Source organism: Schistocerca gregaria, chromosome 7 (genome assembly GCF_023897955.1).
Source record: "Schistocerca gregaria isolate iqSchGreg1 chromosome 7, iqSchGreg1.2, whole genome shotgun sequence".
Taxonomy (NCBI): domain Eukaryota; kingdom Metazoa; phylum Arthropoda; class Insecta; order Orthoptera; family Acrididae; genus Schistocerca; species Schistocerca gregaria.
In genome coordinates, this window is record NC_064926.1 from 40,980,892 (window position 1) to 41,004,348 (window position 23,457).

At 42.3% G+C, this 23,457-nt stretch overlaps 1 protein-coding gene across 1 annotated transcript in view; it reads right to left on the reverse strand.

The window, feature by feature from the left end:
* LOC126281940 (gonadotropin-releasing hormone receptor-like) overlaps positions 1-23,457 on the reverse strand; it is a 626,439-nt gene that overhangs the window by 3,610 nt on the left and 599,372 nt on the right. Inside the window, exon 4 of the mRNA XM_049981289.1 lies at positions 16,158-16,285. Coding sequence (XP_049837246.1) covers positions 16,158-16,285 — 128 coding nt within the window. The remainder of the gene's footprint in view (positions 1-16,157; positions 16,286-23,457) is intronic.

A 23,457-nucleotide genomic window follows, 5' to 3' on the forward strand; every position in this document is an offset into this window, starting at 1 on the left:
CGCTTCGTTACAGGATCATTTAGTAATCGCGAAAGCGTTATGGAGATGATACATAAACTCCAGTGGAAGACTTAGCAGAAGAGACGCTCAGTAGCTCGGTACGGGCTTTTGTTTGAAGTTTCGAGAACATACCTTCACCGAGGAGTCAAGCAGTATATTGCTCCCTCTTACGTATATCTCGCCAAGAGACCATGAGGATAAAATCAGGGAGATTAGAGCCCACACAGAGGCATACCGACAATCTTTCTTGCCACGACCAATACGAGATTGGAATAGAAGGTAGATCCGATAGAGGTACTCAAAGTACCCTCCGCCACACACCGTCAGGTGCCTTGGGGAGTATAGATGTAGATGTAATTTCCATCCCTCTCAACTGCCTTACGCCACCTTGGAAACAGCGCCTGTATACCCGCACGGTAAAATTCTGGACCAACCTGTTGGAGCCACTGTTGGGCAGCGTGCACAAGGGAGTCATAATCTTCAAACCTTATTCCACGACGAGAGTCATTCAGTTTCCCAAGGAGATGATAGTCACATGGAGCCAGATCAGGACTGTAAGGCAGGTTTTCCAGTGTTGTCCATCGGAGTTTTGTGATCGCTTCCATGGTTTCTTGACTGACATGGGGCCGTGCATTGTCGTGCAACAGCAAAACATGCTGCTTTTGCCGATGTGGTCCAACACGACTCAGTCGAGCTTGAAGTTTCTTCAGTGTCGTCACATATGCTTCAGAATTTATGGTGGTTCCACTTGGCATGATGTCCACATGCAAGAGTCCTTTAGAATCGAAAAACACCGTAGCCATAACTTTTCCAGCAGAAGGTATGCTTTTGAAATATTTTTCTTGTGTAAATTTGCATGATGCCACTCCATTGACTGCGTCTTCGTCTCTGGTGAAAAATGATGGAGCCATGTTTCACCACTCGTCACAATTCTTCCAAGAACTTGATCTCCACCATTCTGGTACTGTTCCAAAAGTTCGTTACTTACACTTTTTCTCGTTTCTTTGTGAGCCTCTGTCAACATCCTGGGAATCCACCTGGCACCAACCTTTTTTTAACGCCAACACTTTCAGTATTCTGCAAACACTTCCTCCCCCATCCCCAAGTAGCGTCAAAATTCGTTCACTGTGATGCGCCTGTCAGCAGTCACCAGTACGTTAACTCTCTGCACACTGCCTGGAGTGTGTGCAGTACGAGGCCTGCCGCTGCGAGGACAATCCTTAATATTGGCGTGCCCACTGTCGTTACGTAACCTGCTTGCCCACCGCTTTTATCACGTAACCCGCTTGTCCACCGACTAACTGTACTGCGATCGACAGCAGCATCTCCATACACCTTTTCGAACGTCTTGTGGATGTTTCCCACTGTCTCGTTTTAACTGCACCGGAATTCTATGACAGCACGTTGCTTCTGACGAACGTCAAGTGTAGCAGCCATGTTGAAGACATGCTATGACGGCGCGACTCACGGGAACAGATTGAACTAAGTTCGAAAACAGGCAGGAAAGATGTATCTACACACTGAAAAACTCTCACACATGCAGAATGAAAACTGTATTTTTACAAAAATAGTGTGCATTTCTTTTTGAGTGACCCTCCTACATACACAGACAAACAAGTTATTATAATTTCATAATACAATGGACGATTTATTTATGAAAAGGAGCTTGATAAGTTGAGAAAGTGAATAGCGCATTGGTCCACCTCTCACCCATATTCAAGAGTTATTCGGCTTGGCAATCATTGACAGATTTGTTGGGTGTCCTCCAGAGGGACACCGCCCGAAACGTCTTCCAATTGGCCAGTTATATCGTGAAAACCCCGATCTAGTTGGAGGGCCCTGCCCACGATGCTCCAAACGTTCTCAATTGGGGGTAGATCAGGCGACCTTTCTGGGCAATGGTTGGTTCAGCAATCACGAAGACAAGCAGGTGAAACTCTCGTCATGCCGATTACCTTTGTTAAACGTAAGCCCAGGCTGGTCTGCTATGAAGAGAGCAAAAAGGGGGGTAGAATATCGTCAACGTAACGCTGTGATGTAAGGGTACCTCGGATGGCAAGTAAAACGGTCCTGCTGTAATAAGAAATGACAGCCCAGACCATTGTCTGCCAGTATACAGAGCATCAGTCAGATACATATCCCATCACTGTTCTGGCCGTCTCCAGACACATCATCGTCGGTCATTGGGGTTTAGTTCGAAGTGGGAATCATAACTGAAGACAATTCTCCTCCAATCAATGAAATTCCAAGTCGAAGGTGTGTTTGGAGTCGCCCCAGACAGCGTTTTGATAACAATCTGACCGTCGTCCGTCATACGTTCCAACCATCAGAAGTGGTGGTTTGCGTGCTGTTTCTCGTATTACGCCTTTCGTTTTCATCTGCTGCACCCTTACAGTCCAGCGTCACATCGATGATATTCTACATTCCATTTTGTTACCCTTTGTTAAAGTCGCCGTGGACTTACATTTCAGATAGATAATGTGCGCCCCCATACTGCAAGAGTTTCTACTGCTTGTCTTTGTGGTTACCAAATTCGTCCTTGGACAGAAAGGTCGTCAGATCCCTCCCATCTGAAAACGTTTCGAGCATTATGGGCGGATCTAAGATGCCAATTGGACTTAATTTGGCATGATACCGTCAGGAACACATCCAAGAACTGTATCGAACAATGCCAAGCCGAATAACTCATTGCATAAGGGCCACATGTGGACTAACGGTTTACTGACATGATAAACTTTTTAAGCTTTTTCTCTTGAATAAAACATCGAACTTTTCTGAAATTGTAATAACTTTTCCGTACATGTACTTCACATCCACCGATTTCGCTCCCATTCGGATAACTCCCGCGTGAAGCATCGTATTTTTTGTCGTAGATTATATGGATGTGCAGAACCCTGTTAAGAAGGAAGAGAGACGTGAAGGCCTTAAAAATATTAGTTTAAGTAAATAAATAAAAAATACACAATCTCATATGGGAATGATTCAACAGTAGCTGGACTATGGAAGCAAGCTGGAGATGGTGCTGTAAGCAAGTTGACAGAGAAACAACAAAAATTTTAGGTCTGCGAAACATTACCTACTGATTGGACTTCTGCTTTGATTCATCGCTTGCACGTACAAGGACATATGACTGATACTGTCAACGGATCTCTCTGATACCAGTCAAAGATTTTCTCTAAGGCCATGTGAAACAGGCATATATCCCAAAGGGGTACATAACTAGGAGAATAGCAGGGAGGATTCAAAACAAATACCAAGCCTGAAGTTAGTGTTAGACCAAATGAATACAGATGGTAAGAAGTATGTCGTAGCATCTGTTGGTTTTAAAAAGGAGTATGGAGCGACTGACGTACGTACTCTCATCAACATCTTGCAGGTACTACGACTGGACAAGAAGCCTCACAATCATATTCACCCTATGGTAACCAACAGCAGAACAAGGCGCAAGCCGAGAGGACCACTTTCAAGAAGTTTTGAAATCAAGGCTGAGAGACGGTCTCTCCCGCCTCCTCTTTAACTGTGCCCTGGAAAAGGTAATAACAGAGTGTCGAGACGAGTTAGTTGGACAGGACGTTCAAGCTTTGTCTCCGTACAGCACACTCGAAGATGGTATTTGCCGACCATCTGACACACATACGTAAGTCAATAGAAATTTCAGTGTATCAACTCAGTGCAAGAAGCAAAGGTAGGGTTACATGTTTCGCTTGAATAAAATGCAACACAACACGAAGACTGTGATTCTCCTGGCACACTGCATCGGGAGCGGTAAGAAATCAAGAAAACCAACAAGTTTAAATTACTGGGAGAATATCCGACATCCAGTGTTTCCGAAAAACTAGCATCATTAACCCGAATAAACAAGGGGCACATTACATAGCAACTGACCCAAAGTACGTATAACGAAATGCGTCTGTCCTGTAAGACATAAGACAGTAGTAGATAATCGCCTGCCTCGAAGCCCCTAAAAATTCCGAGTGTCTAGTACTCAACAGGAATACTCTCATGCACAAATCTGAAACCGAGGAGAGGAATATAATGCGGAAGTTATGGAACCAGTCTTGGTAAGTAACGAAATGAAAAGGTGGTAAAACCAAAGTCTCCACGAATACTGCACAATAATATGGACTTTGCTAAGAACAGACCTTGTATGGACATCCCAGCAGGTTGTCCAGGCATATCCTCCAGTACTGGCGAAGGAGCAAAACAAGGTCAGCAAAGCTGAGAGAAGCTATAAAAGATTTGCAGACCTAAAAGTTCGGTCATATCTCGGGAGACGCTTATGTGCGTGACATGCGGAACAAAGAACCAAGAGAAAGGAACAGTACAGGCATAGCATACGCAACTACTGGGCGAACGACCAAAGAACAATTTGGTATACAGTGAATGAATGTCGTTGTCCTGAGTGGAGCTATACGAAAGAAGGAGAAAAAGGGACTACCGCAAGAGCATTTGTCAACGCCGTAATCGGTTTCGAACGGTCAGTGGTCATCTTCAGACTGTCAGTGGACAAAAATGCGAGACGCGGAAACATTATAAAACCAGAGAATTACGCTAAATAACTGTCTGCCAAAAGAAAACTAAATAAACTTAAAGCCACATACAGCAAGCAGTGACGTAAAATACCCATTCCGCTGTCGACAGTACCAAATACAACAATAGGTAGAGGTCAAAGTTTGTTATAGGTGTGGAATAATATGTATGTCATTAAACATAGATAGCACACGTGAAGACAAAAGTACTTCGGCAGATTATATACTTATACTCTACAGAGTAATCTGCATGACATTTAGGAACATAAATTTTTAAGACAGCTTTTAAACTTCAGCATTCGTTAAAAGGGTAGGAAGGATAGTGGGATCAGAGAAGTGGATGAGAGGAGTGGATGAGAGTCTTTACTTACGTTAAACAAGGAAATTATTTGATAAGAGTATTGAATAAGTAAAGTAAAGCAATATAGCGAAAGTACACGCACGTTCTCCCCAACCTTTAAGGTCAAATGAATCCTAAACTGGCAATGGAATCGGCAGTGACAAAGGGAGACTTCACTCTAGAAAACGTATTCTCAAACGTCACTTCCTGCTACATTGGAGACGAAGAGGGCATTTAAGTCGAACGTTTTTCAGCGTCGCCAGATCAACACCTTAGCGAAAACGAGTGTCTCTTTCTGTGCATGGCAGAGGGTTCATCGAACCACCTTCACAGTTCTCTATTATTCCAATATATATAGCATGTGGAAAGAATGAACACCTATATCTTTCCTTACGAGTTCTGATTTCCCTTATTTTATTGTGGTGATCGTTTCTCCCTATGTAGATCGGTGTCAACAAAATATTTTCGCATTCGGAGGAGAAAGTTGGTGATTGGAATTTCGTGATAAAATTCCGTCACAACGAAAAACGCCTTTCTTTTAACGATTTCCAGCCCAGATCCTGTATCAGTTCTGTGACACTCTCTCCCATATTTCGCGATAATAGTTGTAGAATTTTGGAACACGTAGTATGTTCGAGTATAATGTCTTTTCTGGAGACTAGAAATCTACTCTGTAGGAATCAGTATGGGTTTCGAAAAAGACGGTCGTGTGAAACCCAGCTCGCGCTATTCGTCCACGAGACTCAGAGGGCCTTAGACACGGGTTCACAGGTAGATGCTGTGTTTCTTGACTTCCGCAAGGCGTTTGACATAGTTCCCCACAGTCGTTTAATGAACAAAGTAAGAGCATACGGACTATCAGATCAATTGTGTGATTGGATTGAGGAGTTCCTAGATAACAAAACGCAGCATGTCATTCTCAATGGAGAGAAGTCTTCCGAAGTAAGAGTGATTTCAGGTGTGCAGCAGGGGAGTGTCATAGGACCGTTGCTATTCACAATATACATAAATGACCTGGTGGATGACATCGGAAGTTCACTGAGGCTCTTTGCAGATGATGCTGTAGTGTATCGAGAGGTTGTAACAATGGAAAATTGTACTGAAATGCAGGAGGATCTGCAGCGCATTGACACATCGTGCAGGGAATGGCAATTGAATCTCAATGTAGACAAGTGTAATGTGTTGCGAATACATAGAAAGATAGATCCATTATCACTTAGCTACAAAATAGCAGGTCAGCAACTGTAAGCAGTTAATTCCATAAATTATCTGGGAGTACGCATTAGGAGTGATTTAAAATGGAATGATCATATAAAGTTGATCGTCGGTAAAGCAGATACCAGACTGAGATTCATTGGAAGAATCCTAAGGAAATGCAATCCGAAAACAAAGTAAGTAGGTTGCAGTACGCTTATTCGTCCGCTGATTGAATACCGCTCAGCAGTGAGGGATCCGTACCAGATAGGGTTGAAAGAAGAGATAGAGAAGATCCAACGGAGAGCAGCGCGCTTCGTTACAGGATCATTTAGTAATCGCGAAAGCGTTACGGAGATGATAGATAAACCCCGGTGGAAGACTGCAGGAGAGACGCTCAGTAGCCCGGTACGGGCTTTTGTTAAAGTTTCGAGAACATACCTTCACCGAAGAGTCAAGCAGTATATTGCTCCCTCCTACGTATATCTCGCGAAGAGACCATGAGCATAAAATCAGAGACATTAGAACCCACACAGAAGCATGCCGACAATCCTTCTTTCCACGTACGATACGAGACTGGAATAGAAGGGAGAACCGATAGAGGTACTCAGGGTACCCTCCGCCACACACCGTCAGGTGGCTTGCGGAGTATGGATGTAGATGTAGATGTAGATAATACAAAACGTGCTGCCTCTCTTTGAACTTGTTCGATGTACTTCCTCAGTCCTACCTGATAAGTATCCCACACCGCGCAGCAGTGTTCTAAAAGAGGACGAACAAGCGTACTGTAGGCATTCTCTTTAGTAGGGCTGTTATATTTTCTAAGTGTCCTGCCAATAAAACGGCAGTCTTTGCTTAGCCTTCCCCACAACATTTTCTATGTGTTCTCTCCAATTTACTTTGTTCGTAATTGTAATACCTAGGTATTTATTTGAATTTACGGCTCTTAGATTAGTCTGATTTATCGTGTAACTGAAGTTTAAGGAGTTCCTTTTAGCACTCACACTTTTCGTTATTTAGGGTCAAATGCCACTTTTCGCACTATTCAGATATTTTTTCTAAATCGTTTTCCAGTTTGTTTTGATCTTCCGCTGACTTTATTAGTCGATAAACGACAGCGTCATGTGCAAACAACCGAAGACGGCTGCTCAGATTGACTCCCAAATCGCAGCACAGAGCACATAACATTATCTTGGGGACCGCCTGACGTCAATTCTGTTTTACTCGATGACTTTCCGTCAGTTACTACGAACTGTGATCTATCTGACAGGAAATCGTAAATCCAGTCACACAAATGAGACGATATTACATTAGCACGAAATTTTACTACGAGTCGCTTGTGTGGTAGAGTGTCAAAAGCTGTCCGGAAATCCAGGAATACGGAATCGATCTGAAATCCCTTGTCAATAGCTCAGCACTACATGTGAATAAAGAGTTAGTTGTGTTTCACAGGAACGATGTTTTCTAAAACCATTTTGACTGTGTGTCAATAGACCGTTTCCTTTGAGGTAATTCATAATGTTCGAACACAATATATGTTCTAAAATCCTGTTGCATATCGACGTTAACGATATGGGCCTTAATTTAGTGGATTACTCCTACTACCTTTCTTAAATATTGGTGTGACCCGTGCAACTTTCCAGTCTTTGGGTTCGGATCTTTCGTCGAGTGAACGGCTGTATATGATTGTTAAGTATGGAGCTAATGCATCAGCATACTCCGAAAGGAACCTAATTGGTATTCACTCTGGACCAGAATACTTGCTCTTATTAAGTGATTTGAGCAGTTTCACTACTCCGAGGATATTTACTTCTACGTTACTCATGTTGACAGCTGTTCTCGATTCGAATTCTGGAATATTTACTTCGTCTTTTTTGTGAAGGCATTTCTCCAATACCAGAATCGTCGGCGGCGTATTAAATACTTATTTTCTCTTTTCCCAGTACTGTAGGTCGATTTTAAGTGCCTAATATGATAAAAATCTTATTTCTCGGGAAGGCTGTATAATTTTTGGTACCCGCTGAATGCAACTACATGATTCTGACTTATTTTGGTATTCAGCTATCATAAGACTCGTCTAATATTTAGTTCAATTTGAGGAAGTACTGTTACGTTTTATTGGAATATACTTTTCGTATCTTAGTACCGAAGCTGCAGAAGATTTAAATTTCATCTTTGTTTCCATCTTATGAACTTTCCTATTACACTGACATATCCTGTGTGCAACAAAAGAAGTGCTATCTACGTAACGACAGGAATAGTGGTGTGACCTTGTAACTAATTGAAGTTAGGGAACTGCTATGGAAACACCTCAATTTTTTAATCTTTCGAAAGAATTACATACATGCAATTGGGCTTCTTAAGAATTTCATTTAATTATGAAAGGTTTATAACATTCATAATAAAATATTTTCATCCTCCTGTACGACTATTTGTATCGTTACATGTGCTGGCTGGGTTACTTAAATTAATCTCTGCTTTTGATATAGCGTTGGAGCCACTGAATTACGTCCGTAAATTTTTAAATTCGTTTAAAAACAGAGAATGAAGATTATGAGGAGAGTGCTGTTATATTTACGCTGCGAGCCGACTAGCCAATGGCGCAGTATGACGAGATGTTAAAGCGCTACCGTAGGCGAACGTCTAAGCTCACACAAAAATATAAATTGAATGATCGAGCGAGTGAAAGTTTTTGCTTTCCCCTGTTCCTGAGAACATAAATCACTGTAATGAAAGTACGCTTAGGAATAATCCTAATAACTTCATTTCCTTCCCAGGGAACATATGAAAGTTCTGAAAGAAGAAGAATTTTTATATGTGCCCTCGATTATTACTAACCAATCTAAGGTTGTTTTCGTTTACAAGAGTGGAGCATCTGAGAGATTCAGTGGTTGAGCGATTCAGCTATTAGTCGAAAGGAAGAAAGAAGATGAAGAGCTCATTGGCGCATGCTCTTGGAGCCACTCTGGCACAGATTTGGAGCAATTAGCTAGTACGTTGTCATGTTGAAGCTACAAGTTTCTAGTGTACTGTTGTAGGCAAACTGATGACTGAATGCTTACTACTAGACACAAGATTCCTCTATTTTTTGGCCGGCCGTAGTGGCCAAGCGGTTCTAATCGCTTCAGTCTGGAACCGCACGACCGCTACGGTCGCAGGTTCGAATCCTGACTCGGGCATGGATGTGTGTAATGTCCTTAGGTTAGTTAGGTTTAATTAGTTCTAAGTTCTAGGGGACTGATGACCTCAGTTGTTAAGTCCCATAGTGCTCAGAGCCATTTGAACCATTTTGAACCTCTATTTTTCGCTGGTTCGAAAAATGCCGTACTTTTGAAAAGCATAATTTGTTTCACATATAAGAGCACTCCAACATTTACCTGAAATGTGGTGTGCTGTTAAGTGGAGTAGATCGCTGCATGAGGCTTAGACGTGCATGTACCGTGTCATCAACCTGTACTGAGGCACACCGCGTCTCAATAGCCCAGGCAGCGTTCTTCTATGCTTTGGGCACTCAGTGGCAATACTGTTAGTTCTTACTACGCTGACGTGTGCTGAGGAGAGGCCTTTTTCACCGTATAGCATGTATTTGGTTTTGACATGTACAGATACTGTGTTTCAGTATCAGTTCACTGTCGCGTGTTGCGTCCATTAATTGCTGTAATCCACTATAGTCACCGGCCCGCATTACTTCGACCTGTTGTTTCCCACGACGGTTTGCTCTGGCTGCGATAGTATTCCCCATGTGCACATGTCCCCCCCCCCCCCCCACATCACTGACGTGACGAGAGGGAAAAAAGCTCAGAACCTTCATGGCCTCGGAGATGGCTTGCCACGTACACCGTACTATCTGGCAGCAAACACATGTGTCGGCATCGCACGTGTCTGGCATCCTATTCTTGGCGTCCTCCCTGGTGGTGAATAAAAGTTTCAGTTTGTCACATGTCGACCCATTCTGTCGACCAATGGAGATAGAAATGCCACGCTCCGAAACACCAAGCCTGTATTCAAATTGCTCGTAAGAATAAAAGCACATGCTGCGTAGTACGTTGCAAAACGCAGGGCGTAGAAATGGGGTTTTTCCGGTTATTATACCTAGCGTTTTATTGGTGACAGACAGGGCAAAGCGTTTTGGGTAGCCTTTGGGCTAGGGACCATTTGCACTAATCTACCCAATTGCATGATCGTCCTACTGCATGTATCTTACATTACAGATACCAACTTTCAGTATTACACACTTCCTCCAGCTTACGCAAATGGAGCAACTCGGTTGGTTCTTTTTGTATTAGATGAGGTCTTCGGTGCGTCTTAAGAGGCTAATGGAGGCATAGTTTAGTTCATGGGCGGTTCCTGAGAAAACTCGAATACCGTAGTTTTTGGGTGTCAGAATCGTGCCGCGGTTTTCAAGCCAGTTATGCGCAACAAATGGCTGAAATTTTCACGATATAGTTCATAAACCCCGACCCTCAACAGCATTGAAAATTTTCTTGATAACTTTATCCGTGTCTGAGATGCAGGGGTTCAAAGTTACCCTAATAGTACAAGTAAAATACGCATGAATATCAGGTGTGAAGCAAATACGTAATTTTTAATTGATGTAGCACCCAAAAATATGCTTTAAAGCGACTCCATTATCATTATAAGGGTTTTGGGAACCCCATGTTCAACTTCTGAAGCACGTGCAGAATTTGTGTGCACGTAAAATCCAGTCTGAGGTGGGAAACTAATTTTGCATTTTTCAGTTTCTTATAAGTAAATTATAAAAAATTTAGTGACCCATAATATTCTTTTCAAATGAGTGCCATGCCCTGTAGTAACAGGGAAAAGAAAAGAAATAGGGAAAGATGCGCCTACCGGAGCACAAAATACGTTAATATGCTCCTGATTTAAAAATCTCTGACTGAAAGGTCTCATTCTACCTTCCTAAGCAACTTCAAATATTTTCGCCATAGTTTCGGCTTGCGAACGTAGGGGTTAGAGATGAGCTGCATGTTAAAAAGAGCGCGAAATGTTCGCATGCCAGAATATATGGGAACTTTTTGAAATGTTTTGAAAGTAGAAAGAGTCAGCTGGTAGTAAAATTTTCAACCAGTGTCTTTTAAAATAGGAACATAACAGCCTCTTTTCTGTTCCGATTGAAGCATTTTTTGCTGGTATATTATAAGCTATTCTACTTACGGGGATATCCTATTTCGTTTTTCTATTTACTGAACGACATGTATTATATTTACTTAATGATCTCATCCGATTGCGTAAATTTTTTGACATAATGAGTCAGAGAATAACATAAATGGTGAACCCTACTTCCACCTAGTAAATTTCGGAGGTTGTTCAGAGATGCCTTCTCAGTATTTTCGTATCAGAGATCCGTCATCTCCGGTGACTCGTTACAGAGTAACAAGATTTCATTTGATTTCTTACTCCACTTATTCTTGTGTCTGTACTGCTTTAAATATACCTGCACAACGATGCGAACGTCGACGGTGGAGAAAAGACCCTCATGGCCTTTATCTCACATGAATAGGACGATTGCTGCACTATGAATGCGTTTTTTATTGCGTATTTTATTACATGTTTCTTGTGGATTAAAATTTCAATATCTTGTGTGTTTTAATATTCATAATAAATAAAATGTTTTAAGTGATTTTCGTACCAGATGATGGTTTACGGCCGAATCCAGTTGATGCAGTTCAGTGTCATGAGTTTTTTGAAACATATATCAACTATTGAAAACTGCCTGAGACAAAAATTGTTTCGTTCACTCACAGTGTTTGCTGTTGACAGCACTATTTCTGACTTTACCCTTCGCACTCAAGCTCGAATCTAGTATTACTCTTTGGCTGTTTCGTCAGTGTTGGTTGTTTGTTAGCAATGATATACATCGGTAGGGATATGTTTACTGCCAAAGAATTGTCCGATATGCAACTGGCGTGCGGGTGCATACAGTGCAGTGGAATAGAGCCACGACGAATCACAACTACGTAGCGACAGCAACCACATCACTGTACTTTAGCATCTTCTGACGGCTGTTGCGCTATTCTGGATTTCGCGTAATACTTTTTCATGATTGCACATTACGGGCTTCTTCACTGGTGTGAAGAACTTTCACAAAACCAAGTAAATGATGTGAGAAAACTGAATAAATCATAATTACCCTATTACTCTGTAGCAAACCACTGTAGGTCGTGGTTTCTACATACGAAAATAGAAAATCGCCATGAGCAAGACCTGAAATTTCGTCAGTGGAGTTCGCCTCGATCCAGTATAAATTCACGCAAGGAACGCCGGTCACTTTGTTCTTTAGAACTGAACCGCCAGGCGTACTTCAACGATGTAACACTTTTTGGTTCTCTCCTTCCGCCCGTTATCAAAGTTTCCACAGTAACTCTTCCAGAAGATCGGTCACTACAGGTTTAATGTTCACTCGTTGGGACCATTTGCATCCAATCACAGTTTCTTGCGAATAATAAAATCTTATTTATTCTGCATACGCGATAAATACACTACGACCTCCCTTTCGGCCCCACCACTGCGTAAATCTGCGAATGGCCAATCTAAATCTTATAGAGGTGAAAATGTCTCATACATGGGTGGCTGAAACTGTGGTGTGCCGCCAGAGCTCATTCCCACACGTGATAGAATTTTTCGGAGTTTTTTGTCAGTGTGGTTCACAGCGAGCTCTTACGTTCTTCTAACAGTTCCACAAATATCTAACGCAGTTTGATTTTAAAAATGTACCTAATAAAATTAAAAAACTTACAAATATTTACCGTACAGGGCAATAATCGTCATTTTGTGTACTGCCGATTACTAAAAACGTAGTTCTACATCTACATCTACATGGATACTCTTCAAATCACAATCACAAAGTTAAGTGCCTGGCAGAGGGGTCGTCGAATCACCTTTGCAATAATTTCTATTGTTCCAATCTCATACAGCGCGCGAAGAAAAGCGAATGCCTGTATGTTTCTGTGCAAGCTCTGATTACCCTTTATTTACTATGATAACCGTTTCTCCCTATGTAGTCGGCGTCAACAAAATATTTTCGCGTTCGGAGGGGAAATTGGTGATTGAAATTTCGTGAGAAAATTCTGCCGCAACGAAAAACACCTTTGTTTTAATGATATACACCCCAAATCCTGTATCATTTCAGTGACACTCTCTCCCCTATTTCGCGATAATACAAATCGTGCTGCCTTCTTTGAATTTCCTGATCAATTCTATCTGATAAGGATCCCACATCGCGCAGCAGTGTTCTAAAAAGAGGACGGAAAAAGGCTGTGAGCACTATGAGACTTAACATCTGAAGTCATCAGTCCCCTAGAGCCGTAGCGGTCGCGCGGTTCCTGACTGAATCGCCTAGAACCGCTCGGCCACATCAGCAGGCAAGAGGACGGACAAATGTAGTGTAGGCTTTCCCTTTGGTAGATATGTCACATTTTCTGAGTGTCCTAGCAACAAGACGCAGTCTTTGGTTACTCTACCCCACAACATTTTATATGTGTTTCTTCCGATTTAAGTTGTTCGTAATTGTAAATACTATGTATTTGGTTGAACTTACGGCCTATATATTTGACTGATTTATCGTGTAACCGAAGTTTCACTGAATGTTTTTACCACTCATGTGAATGACCTCACACTTTTTGTTATTTAGGATCAATTACCAATTTTTGCATCATACATATATCTTTTCTAAATCATTTTGCAATTCGTTTTTATCTTCTGATTACTTTACTAGTCGATAAACGACAGCATCATCTGCAAACAACCTAAGACGGCTGCTCAGATTGTGTGGTGAATTGTATATATATATATATATATATATATATGTATATATATATATGTTGTTGTTGTGGTCTTCAGTCCTGAGACTGGTTTGATGCAGCTATCCATGCTACTGTATCCTGTGCAAGCTTCTTCATCTCCCAGTACCTTCTGCAATCTACATCCTTCTGAATTTGCCTAGTGTATTCATCTCTTGGTCTCCCTCTACGATTTTTACCCTCCACACTGCCCTCCAATACTAAACTGGTGATCCCTTGATGCCTCAGAATATGTCCTACCAACCGATCCCTTCTTCTGGTCAAGTTGTGCCACAAACTTCTCTGCTCCCCAGTCCTATTCAATACTTCATTAGTTATGTGATCTACCCATCTAATCTTCAGCATTCTTCTGTAGCACCACATTTCGAAAACTTCTATTCTCTTCTTGTCCAAACTATTTATCGTCCATGTTTCACTTCCATACATGGCTACACTCCATCCAAATACTTTCAGAAATGACTTCCTGACACTTAAATCTATACTCGATGTTAACAAATTTCTCTTCTTCAGAAACCCTTTCCTTCCCATTGCCAGTCTACATTTTATATCCTCTCTACTTCGACCATCATCAGTTATTTTTCTCCCCAAATAACAAAACTCCTTTACTACTTTATGTGTCTCATTTCCTAATCTAATTCCCTCAGCAGCACCCGACTTAATTCGACTACATTCCATTATCCTCGTTTTGCTTTTGTCGATGTTCATCTTATATCCTCAAGGAACAGTAAAGGGCCTATAACACCAGTATGGGGAACCTCAAAAATCACAACTGTTTTACTCGATGACTTTCCGTCAATTAAAACGAACCGCGACCTCTGACAGTAAATCACGAATACAGTCATATATTCCACAAGTACGCAATTTCACTACAAACCGCTTGTGTGATAGTGTCACAAGCTTTCAGGAAATCTAGAATACGAACTCAATCTGAAATCCCGTATCAATAGCACTCAACATATCATGTGAGTAAAGAGCTGGTTGTGTTTCACAACAACGTTGTTTTCTAAATCAGTGTTGATTGAGTGTCAACAGACCGTTCTCTTCGAGGTAATTCGTAGTATTCGAACACAAAATATGTTCCAAAATCCTGCTGCAAATCGACGTTAATGATATGGGCCCGTAATTTAGTGGATTAGTCCTACTACCTTATTTGAATATTGGTGTGACCTGTGCAACTTCCCAGTCTGGGTGCGGATCTTTCGTCGAACGAACGGTAAGTGTGGAGCTATTGTATCAGCGCACTCTGGAAGGAACCTAACTGGTATACGGTCTGGACCAGAATACTTGCTTTTGCTAAGTGATTTGCTTCACGAATATCTACTTCTACGATACTCATTTTGGCAGCTGTTCTTGATCGAATTCTGTAATATTTATATCGGCGTCTTTGGTGAAGGAATTTCGGAAGGCTCTGTTTAATAATTCAGCTTTGCCAGCACTGTCGTCTATATTATTTCTATTGATATCGCGAAGAGAAGGCATTGATTATGTCTTGCCGCTAGCATACCAGTTTCTACAACTGGGCCCGCATCTCGTGGTCGTGTGGTAGCGTTTTCGCTTCCCGCGCCCGGGTTCCCGGGTTCAATTCCCGGCGGGGTCAGCGATTTTCTCTGCCTCGTGATGGCTGGGTGTTGTATGTTGTCCTTAGGTTAGTTAGGTTTAAGAAGTTCTAAGTTCTAGGGGACTGATGACCATAGATGTTAAGTCCCATAGTGCTCAGAGCCATTTGAACCATTCTACAACTAGAACTGATTAGCGTCTACTGAATTTGTTCACGTTACACGAAGTGCGCTGTATTATAACGTGAAATGGAAACCGTACATTTTTCACAGAGCAGCACAGCTTGGGTAGGTGCAACAACAAAGAAAAAAATTTGTACATAATTGGAACAGCAACTGTAGGATGAAAGTTTCTTGCAGCAATAGCAAACAGCCAATCCGTTGCAAAATGGAAGGTTTATTAAAATCTCTTTAACAAGGTTTCAATGTTTATAAAAACGTCTTCGTCAGAAGGATATATTGACAACTGGATTACATGTTGTAGCAGGGGTACTTTAAAATATAGCCCGTTAACGTCAGTCAAATATAAAATTTCCCCTTCATAATAATTAAAACATCCACAACATTGTAGTTGTCGTTTGATATTTCCTTACCAATGTACACCTAGTGCGTTGAAACCATGATAAGCAGTTTAATAAGGCTTCTATTTTGCAACTGATTGGATGTTTAGTATTTCTACAAGAAAACAATAACCTTCTTTGAAATGGTTTACACATACCTCCCTCTATCGCTGAGTCGACCCCTGCGTTTTGGTCTCCATAGGTGGAAAGCGCCGTAGATGATTGGGTTGACCAGGCTGTTGGACATCCCGAAGAAGAAGATGGCCGACTGCAGGTCCTCACTCAGCTGCAACAGCACACAACAGTCACTGCCGACACCCCCGCAGTCAATCAAAACCGACAGACACACACACACACAAAATGACATTATTCTTCTAATCAGACGACATCGACAACGCAGGAGTCGGTAATAACTGTAACAGAGGACTATTTGTAACGTATACCCATTAGTAAATTGACAGCAGTATCAATATCGATTATATTATCCTACATAAACTCACTCCCTCGATAGATGCTCCTTAAGACATACAACCCAACTTACATGAACTTCCTAATTTCTCACCCTGTAGTGAATGCTGTAATGTAATGTTCCACTTAGTATCGTACGGAGCATCTTATCGACCTTCGTAGGCTCCTAAAATTCTAATTATTATGTCCTGGTGGGAACAAATACATGTGGATCCTACGTAGTGTTCGATAGGATTTCACACAGTCTACTTCAAAGAAAGTGTCTCAGTTCCAACGATGAAAACGGCTTTGTAAAGCTGGTTGGGAGCAAAATAATAATCACAGGATACTTCTTAGCCCATTTTTTATTCATTACACGTTTCGGACTCTGCCTATCTGTAGATGGCCTGGTGACAAAGTTTTAACAGAAAAACGCGTCATGCAGGTCTTGGAGTCACTTACGTCCATCTAGAAATTATTTATTGAGGTTAACAAAGGCGATGTTTGCCTGATGCACTCGACGATGCCCTTCAGCTACACTGTCTAATAGATCGTCCTTACAGATACCAAATGAAGATCAGCCTGAAAATGCCAAAATAAGATGAAACGCGTAGTTGATAAATAAAAAAACTAAAATTTACTTCAAACTTTGTTCACCTTTAGTAGGCCATTAAAACAACGTAATGTGCGAGTAGTAAGGTCCACTGCTTTGGAAATTCCGAGAAAATAGGTAACTGGTGTATCTGAGCATATCTACTAAACGTTAGAGTTCATGGCGGTTAAGTGGTTAGCGTTCGAACTTCGTAAGACGTATGTATCTGAGACAATGGTTCGACTCACGTTAAAATCTTCATTTCTGTAGTACAGGTTAAATTCTGTGATATTTAAAGAAACTGCGCTTGCACTGTTTGTTCTTACTACACTAGCAACGTCTCACCTTTGCGCAAGTTAACTACCAAATATTGCCTGGCTGTGTGTCTGCAGCTCGAAGCATCGGGGTGCAAAGTAGTTCGGAGTACCTGACCACGTTACATGTGTAAGAGACTTAGAAAATCACAGTAAGCATACATTTTCAGGAAAACTCTTTGCGTTTCTTCAATTACTTGTCGATAGTTATAAATATATTTGTTCTAATAATAAAATTTAACAAGAAATTATAAGTACTCAAACAACATGAAATTCATTAAAACTTCATGCAAACACATACGGCTTTTTTGTTGTTGTATTACTTCTCAAATGTCATAGAAATTAAATAATATGAGCAGTGATGAAACAAATATTGACTAAAAATTAAGTTTGAGGCACGTTCGTCTTTCGACGCTCGAATGAAAACCACTTAACTAACATCAACTCTTTAACATTCGGCAGCTATCCACACGTAGATGAGGAACAATAGATGCGTAAAACGTCTCTTGCGACTTTCTCGGGACTGTCAGAGTAGTGCATCTACATGAACATTGTTGTTGTTGTTGTTGGGGTCTTCAGTCCTGAGACTGGTTTGATACAGCTCCCTATGCTACTCTATCCTGTGCAGCTTCTTCATCTCCCAGTACGTACTGCAGCCTACATCCTTCTGAATCTTCTTAGTGTCGTCATCTCTTGGTCTCCCTCTACGATTTTTACCCTCTACGCTTACCTCCAATACTAAATTGATGATCCCTTGATGCCTCAGAACATGTCCTAGCAACCGATCCCTTCTTCTAGTCAAGTTGTGCCACAAACTTCTCTTCTCCCCAATCCTATTCAATACCTCTTCATTAGTTATGTGATCTACCCACCTAATCTTCAGCATTCTTCTGTAGCACCACATTTCGAAAGCTTCTATTCTCTTCTTGTCCAAACTATTTATCGTCCATGTTTCACTTCCATACATGGCTACACTCCGTACAAATACTTTCAAAAAAGACTTCCTGACTTAAATCTATTCTAGACGTTAAGAAATCTCTCTCCTTTAGAAACGCCTTCCTTGTCATTGCTAGTCTACATTTTATATCGTCTCTACTTTGACCATCATCAGTTATTTTGCTCTCCAAATAGCAAGACTCCTTCACTACTTTAAGTGTCTCATTCCCTATTCTAATTCCTTCAGCATCACCTGATTTAATTCGAATACATTCCACTATCCTCGTTTGCTTTTGCTGATGTTCATCTTATATCCTCCTTTCAAGACACTGTCCATTCCGTTCAACTGCTCTTCCAAGCCCTTTGCTGTCTCTGACAGAATTACAATATCATCGGCAAACCTCAAAGTTTTTATTTCTTCTCCATTGATTTTGAGACCTACTCCAAATTTTTCTTTTGTTTCCTTTACTGCTTGCTTAATATACATATTGAATAACATTGGTGAGAGGCTACAACCATGTCTCACTCCCTTCCCCACCACTGCTTCCATGTCCCTCGACTCTTATAACTGCTATCTGGTCTCTGTACAAATTGTAAATAGCCTTTCGCTCCCTGGATTTTATCTCTGCCACCTACAGAATTTGAAAGAGTATTCCAGTCAACATTGTCAAAAGCTTCCTCTAAGTCTACAAATGCTAGAAACGTAAGTTTGCCTTTCCTTAGTATATTTTCTAAGGTAAGTCGTAGGGTGAGTATTGCCTCACGTGTTCCAACATTTCTGCGGAATCCAAACTGATCTTCCCTGAGGTCGGCTTTTACCAGTTTCGCCATTCGTGAGTAAAGAATTCATGTTAGTATTTTGTAGCTGTGACTTATTAAACTGATAGTTCTGTAATTTTCACATCTGTCAATGCCTGCTTTCTTTGGGATTGGAATTAGTATATTCTTCCTGAAGGTATTTCGTCGTTATGTTGCTTTAGTGGCCTACTAAATGTGTACAGAGTTTGAAGTAGATCTGTGATCCCAACGTCGTGGCCTACCCTTGTCCGTTTATTGTGCCCCTTATAGTGATGTAGTCTTTCCTGTGCTTTCAGTTGGCCAGGTTACGATTAACCAATAGCACCGTCATCAAAAAGGATAGCGGGAAGATAAAAGATTTCACGCCCTGTCAAGGAGGAGGTCTCCAAATACGGAAGACAAGCTTGAATTGGGCGATGGCAGGGAAGGAAATTGGCCGTTCTACCAAGAGAACCAGCTCGGCATGTGCCCTAAACAATTTAGAGAAGTAACGGAGGACCTAAACTTGCAGCCTAGCACAGACCTGTCGAATACGGGCGCCGTGTCTGCGGCAGAACAAGTGTCCACGCGGACAGCGGGAAGACGTCTGGAGCACAGCGGACAGCCAGCTCGGCGCCCACTGTTGGGTTTTCCTTGACGCGCCAGCAGAGGGAGTGTGGCGCGGCGCGGCCAAACACTGCGCACAGCCGCGCCGTCCCTCTAGACGGTTCCTGGTTCTGCGTGCAGCACCGCGACGGTCGCATCTGTGTGCGGAGGCGCCGAGCGGAGCGAATGTCGCCAGGTTGCATTCCTCATCATCATACGCGCTCAGTACCTGTCGCGACATCGAGTAGCGTGGCTGGGTACACAATAAAATCTCCTCTGGTGCAAATGACCCGTAATTTGAACAGCACGTCTGACTAGTTTGATCTGTTAAGGCCGGTCTCTGCATCATATTTTTGAGGTCTCCGTGACGTCATATTTCAACAGGATAATGCACGAGCATATGTTATCCGTATCTTCCTGATTAACCTCGATACAGAGCGTCGCCTTGTCATCAAGTTCTGCAGGTCGCTTAGCCACTGAAAAGGCCTAGCCACGGATTGCGGAGACACTGACGCGCAACTAGTGGTCAGTTACTGCGATCTATGAATTCTCAACTCTGACATTGAGATGAAGCAGCCTAGAATGACGTATCCGTTGTTATCATAGGTGACAGCTCTATATACCATATTTTCCACTTACAAATTCTATATGGAACATTGACAATAGTGTGCATGTTCTCCACAGGGTGCAAAATGCGGGAATTTTAATGTATTGTATGAGCCTGAAATTCACAAAGCGGAAAAAGAAGAGCCAACAAACGTACTTAATAGCTAGAGCCACTTGGTGCCCAATTCATACTTTGCTTTATCTGACAATATTTTTTCTTTATTGAATTTCCATTCCCCTCCCAGAGGTGGCGAGGCTTGCCGCAGCGTAATATGCCTCTCTGCAGCCTACAGAAGTTAAAAACGTCATGAGACGACAAAACGGTGACTGGTTAAAACTGGAACTTGGCGAAAAGTTGCGAAGTGAAAACAAAACAAACAAAGGTTTGGTGATGCCGATTAAAACACATAGTGATTAGACAGGCATAATTAAAAAACATAGTGGCAGTCTGGTTTCTATTCGCAAGAGTTAAAAAACACATCTAGCCACAGTTTGGTGTCTGTTCGCAATACTGAAAGGGAATGCACAACACTGAACACTCACTTAAAACTGCACCATAGAGGAAACACGACGGCAGATGGGGGAAGGGGGAAGACCTGGACCGATGAGGGGGAAAAGGGTGGGAGAGGACAAGAAAAAGGGGGAGCAAATGGAAGGAGAGGGGACATAACAGGGGAGGGGCAGGGCAGATGCGGCAAGGAGTGGGGAAGCCAGAGGAGGGGAAAGCAAAAGGACTCGGGGGAGAGAATAAAGAGATGGTAGGTGGGGAAAAAGCAGGATGGAAGGGGGGAGAGGGGGCCTGGGAAAAGGGCAGAGGGAGGGAGGGGGATTTGAGGATCAGAGTTGATACGAACGATAAATGGAGAGAGAGGGCAACTTTGTGACGTCTGTTGTAGGTGAGGGCTTCGTCTCTAAGGAAGCAGTGGATGAAGGAGGGGGGTTCTGTGAATAAGCGCAAAAGGTAAGTCGGCCAGGCATCATTAAAGATGTGATGGGCTGAGCGGATTTCAATGTCGGGATGGGAATTTAGTTCTGCCAACACCTCAGCCTCTGTGATCACTTCTCGCCTATGAGACAGTGTGCGTTGATGTTATTAGAGGGCGCTGATTATGTGCAGCGTTCTGTTGTCATTCATTCGGCTTCGTTACCTACTTGTTTTGTAATTTTCATATTATTCTTTGTACTGAGATAGCTGATTATTATTTATCTCATTATCTATAATATCGTAATCTGAGTGTATGGTATGTCAGTTACTGTCTCTTAACTTTTTTTCTTTTTATCAATCTAATTTTGGTCTTGTTTATTTCACTCCTTTTTATTACTGTAATGCCTCTTACACATTCTTTCAAAACCCAGACAATCGTCATAGGCCCCACTGTCCACTCCTTCTGTCTCCATGATTTTTACCTCACCATTAATGGTCGCCCCATCCAGCTCACCTCCACCCTGAGATGCCTTGGTTTCAGCCTCAACCGTCACCTCGCCTGGACCCCTAATCTCCTGTCCATCCAACAGAAAGTCCTTTCCCGCCTCTGTCTCCTCAAACTCCTGTGTGGCCAGATGTAGGGATTGCATCCTTCCACCATCCAACACACCTACAAATGCCTTATCCGTCCTATTCTCTGTTATGCCAGAACTACCTTGATCTCCCCCCCCCCCTCCTCTGCTTTTATATGGCCCTCCACATCCAACAAATCCACGCGTTCCACTTTGCCTTGTGTACCCGCCTTTCTTCCCCATATGACTCCTGTATGACCTCATCCCCTTCCCCCACCTCCTCCTTTTCCTCCAACATCTCCACATCCTTTACCTTGTGCGCCAGCTTGATCCTCCCTACCCCCCTGGTTTCCTCCTTCCTCTCCAGTCCCCACCAATTTCTGTGCCTCTATCGCTGTATCGCTCCCTCTCTCGACCTCCACACACCCCAACTTCTTCATCAAGGAAATTTCCAGCACCTACCCCTCCTGGATGTTGAACTTCGTCATGATATCTACCCTTCCTAGCAACTGGCCTTGTTTCCCCCATCCCCCTCCCCAGGGCCACCCTTTTCCTCTCCCCTCCTTCTCCCAGAGTGAATTTCCCTCCCCCCACCGCTGAGTCTCTGCATCACCTCCTCGACTGTTTCTCCTCCTACGTCCTTCCCTTTCCAGTCCCTTCAGCGCTCCCAGCGCCCATCTCACCCCCCCTCTCCTCCCCTCTCCATCCCCTTCTCCCTCATCTCCATCCCCCTGGCAGATCCTCTCAGTTTGCTCATCATCATCAGTGTGTTCTACATCAGTGTTACGTTTGGTGTTGTTCTCCCATGATGTCGAGCTGTGATTTTAATTGGGTGTTACTGTCAGTCATTATTATGTGCTACGCTGTCCATCGCCGATTTTACGCTCCAGCAATGTTTTGCCTTGTGTTTATTTTAGTTATCACATTGTGTGGATTTTTGTGTACAGTTTTTAGCTTTTTATCACCATTTTACAATCACAATTTTTTATGCATTATTTTACCCCTTTCATATGTCTGTTTCGCCTCATTTCCTCGTTTCTGTTGTTTTTCTAAATGTCTTCATGTTCTGTATTAATGTCTGTCTCTCGGCTGAAGACCGCGTATGCAGCTGCCAGCCTATTCCATATGGGGCACTGAAATACAATAAAAGGGAAAAAATCTATTACAAGCCAATTACAGGCTTTACTGATTGTATTCCCCTTTATTTTACATTTCTACAATTAATCTTTGAAGAATATGTGTGCGCCGACATCGGGCGAACTTGCAACACAAACATTTTGTGGCAACTGTATGGCAGTTTGTTGCGAACAGTAGTGCTGCTGACAAGATCACTTGTATATACTACTATATTATGTGTATCTGACGATTCTGGCGCTGATTTTTTGTTTAGCATTTGACGATGTTACTATGGCTCCACTATACTACGTTATGTTTCTATAAAACATACTTGCCTCGTCATATTTAAAACGCACAAATCCACAAGTATGTTTCTAGTACTTATTATTTATTGTTTCAAGCTGTAGACAATCTGCTACTGTATTTTGTTTTCCCATATTTTGCTGCAGCTCTGAAGATGGTCATTATAGACCGAAACCCGTGGCCTGATGACAAAAAATTTGTTACAACAGACGTGAAGTAAAGCAAATTTAGTCTATATTCGGGTCACTGTTCAATTCGCAGCTT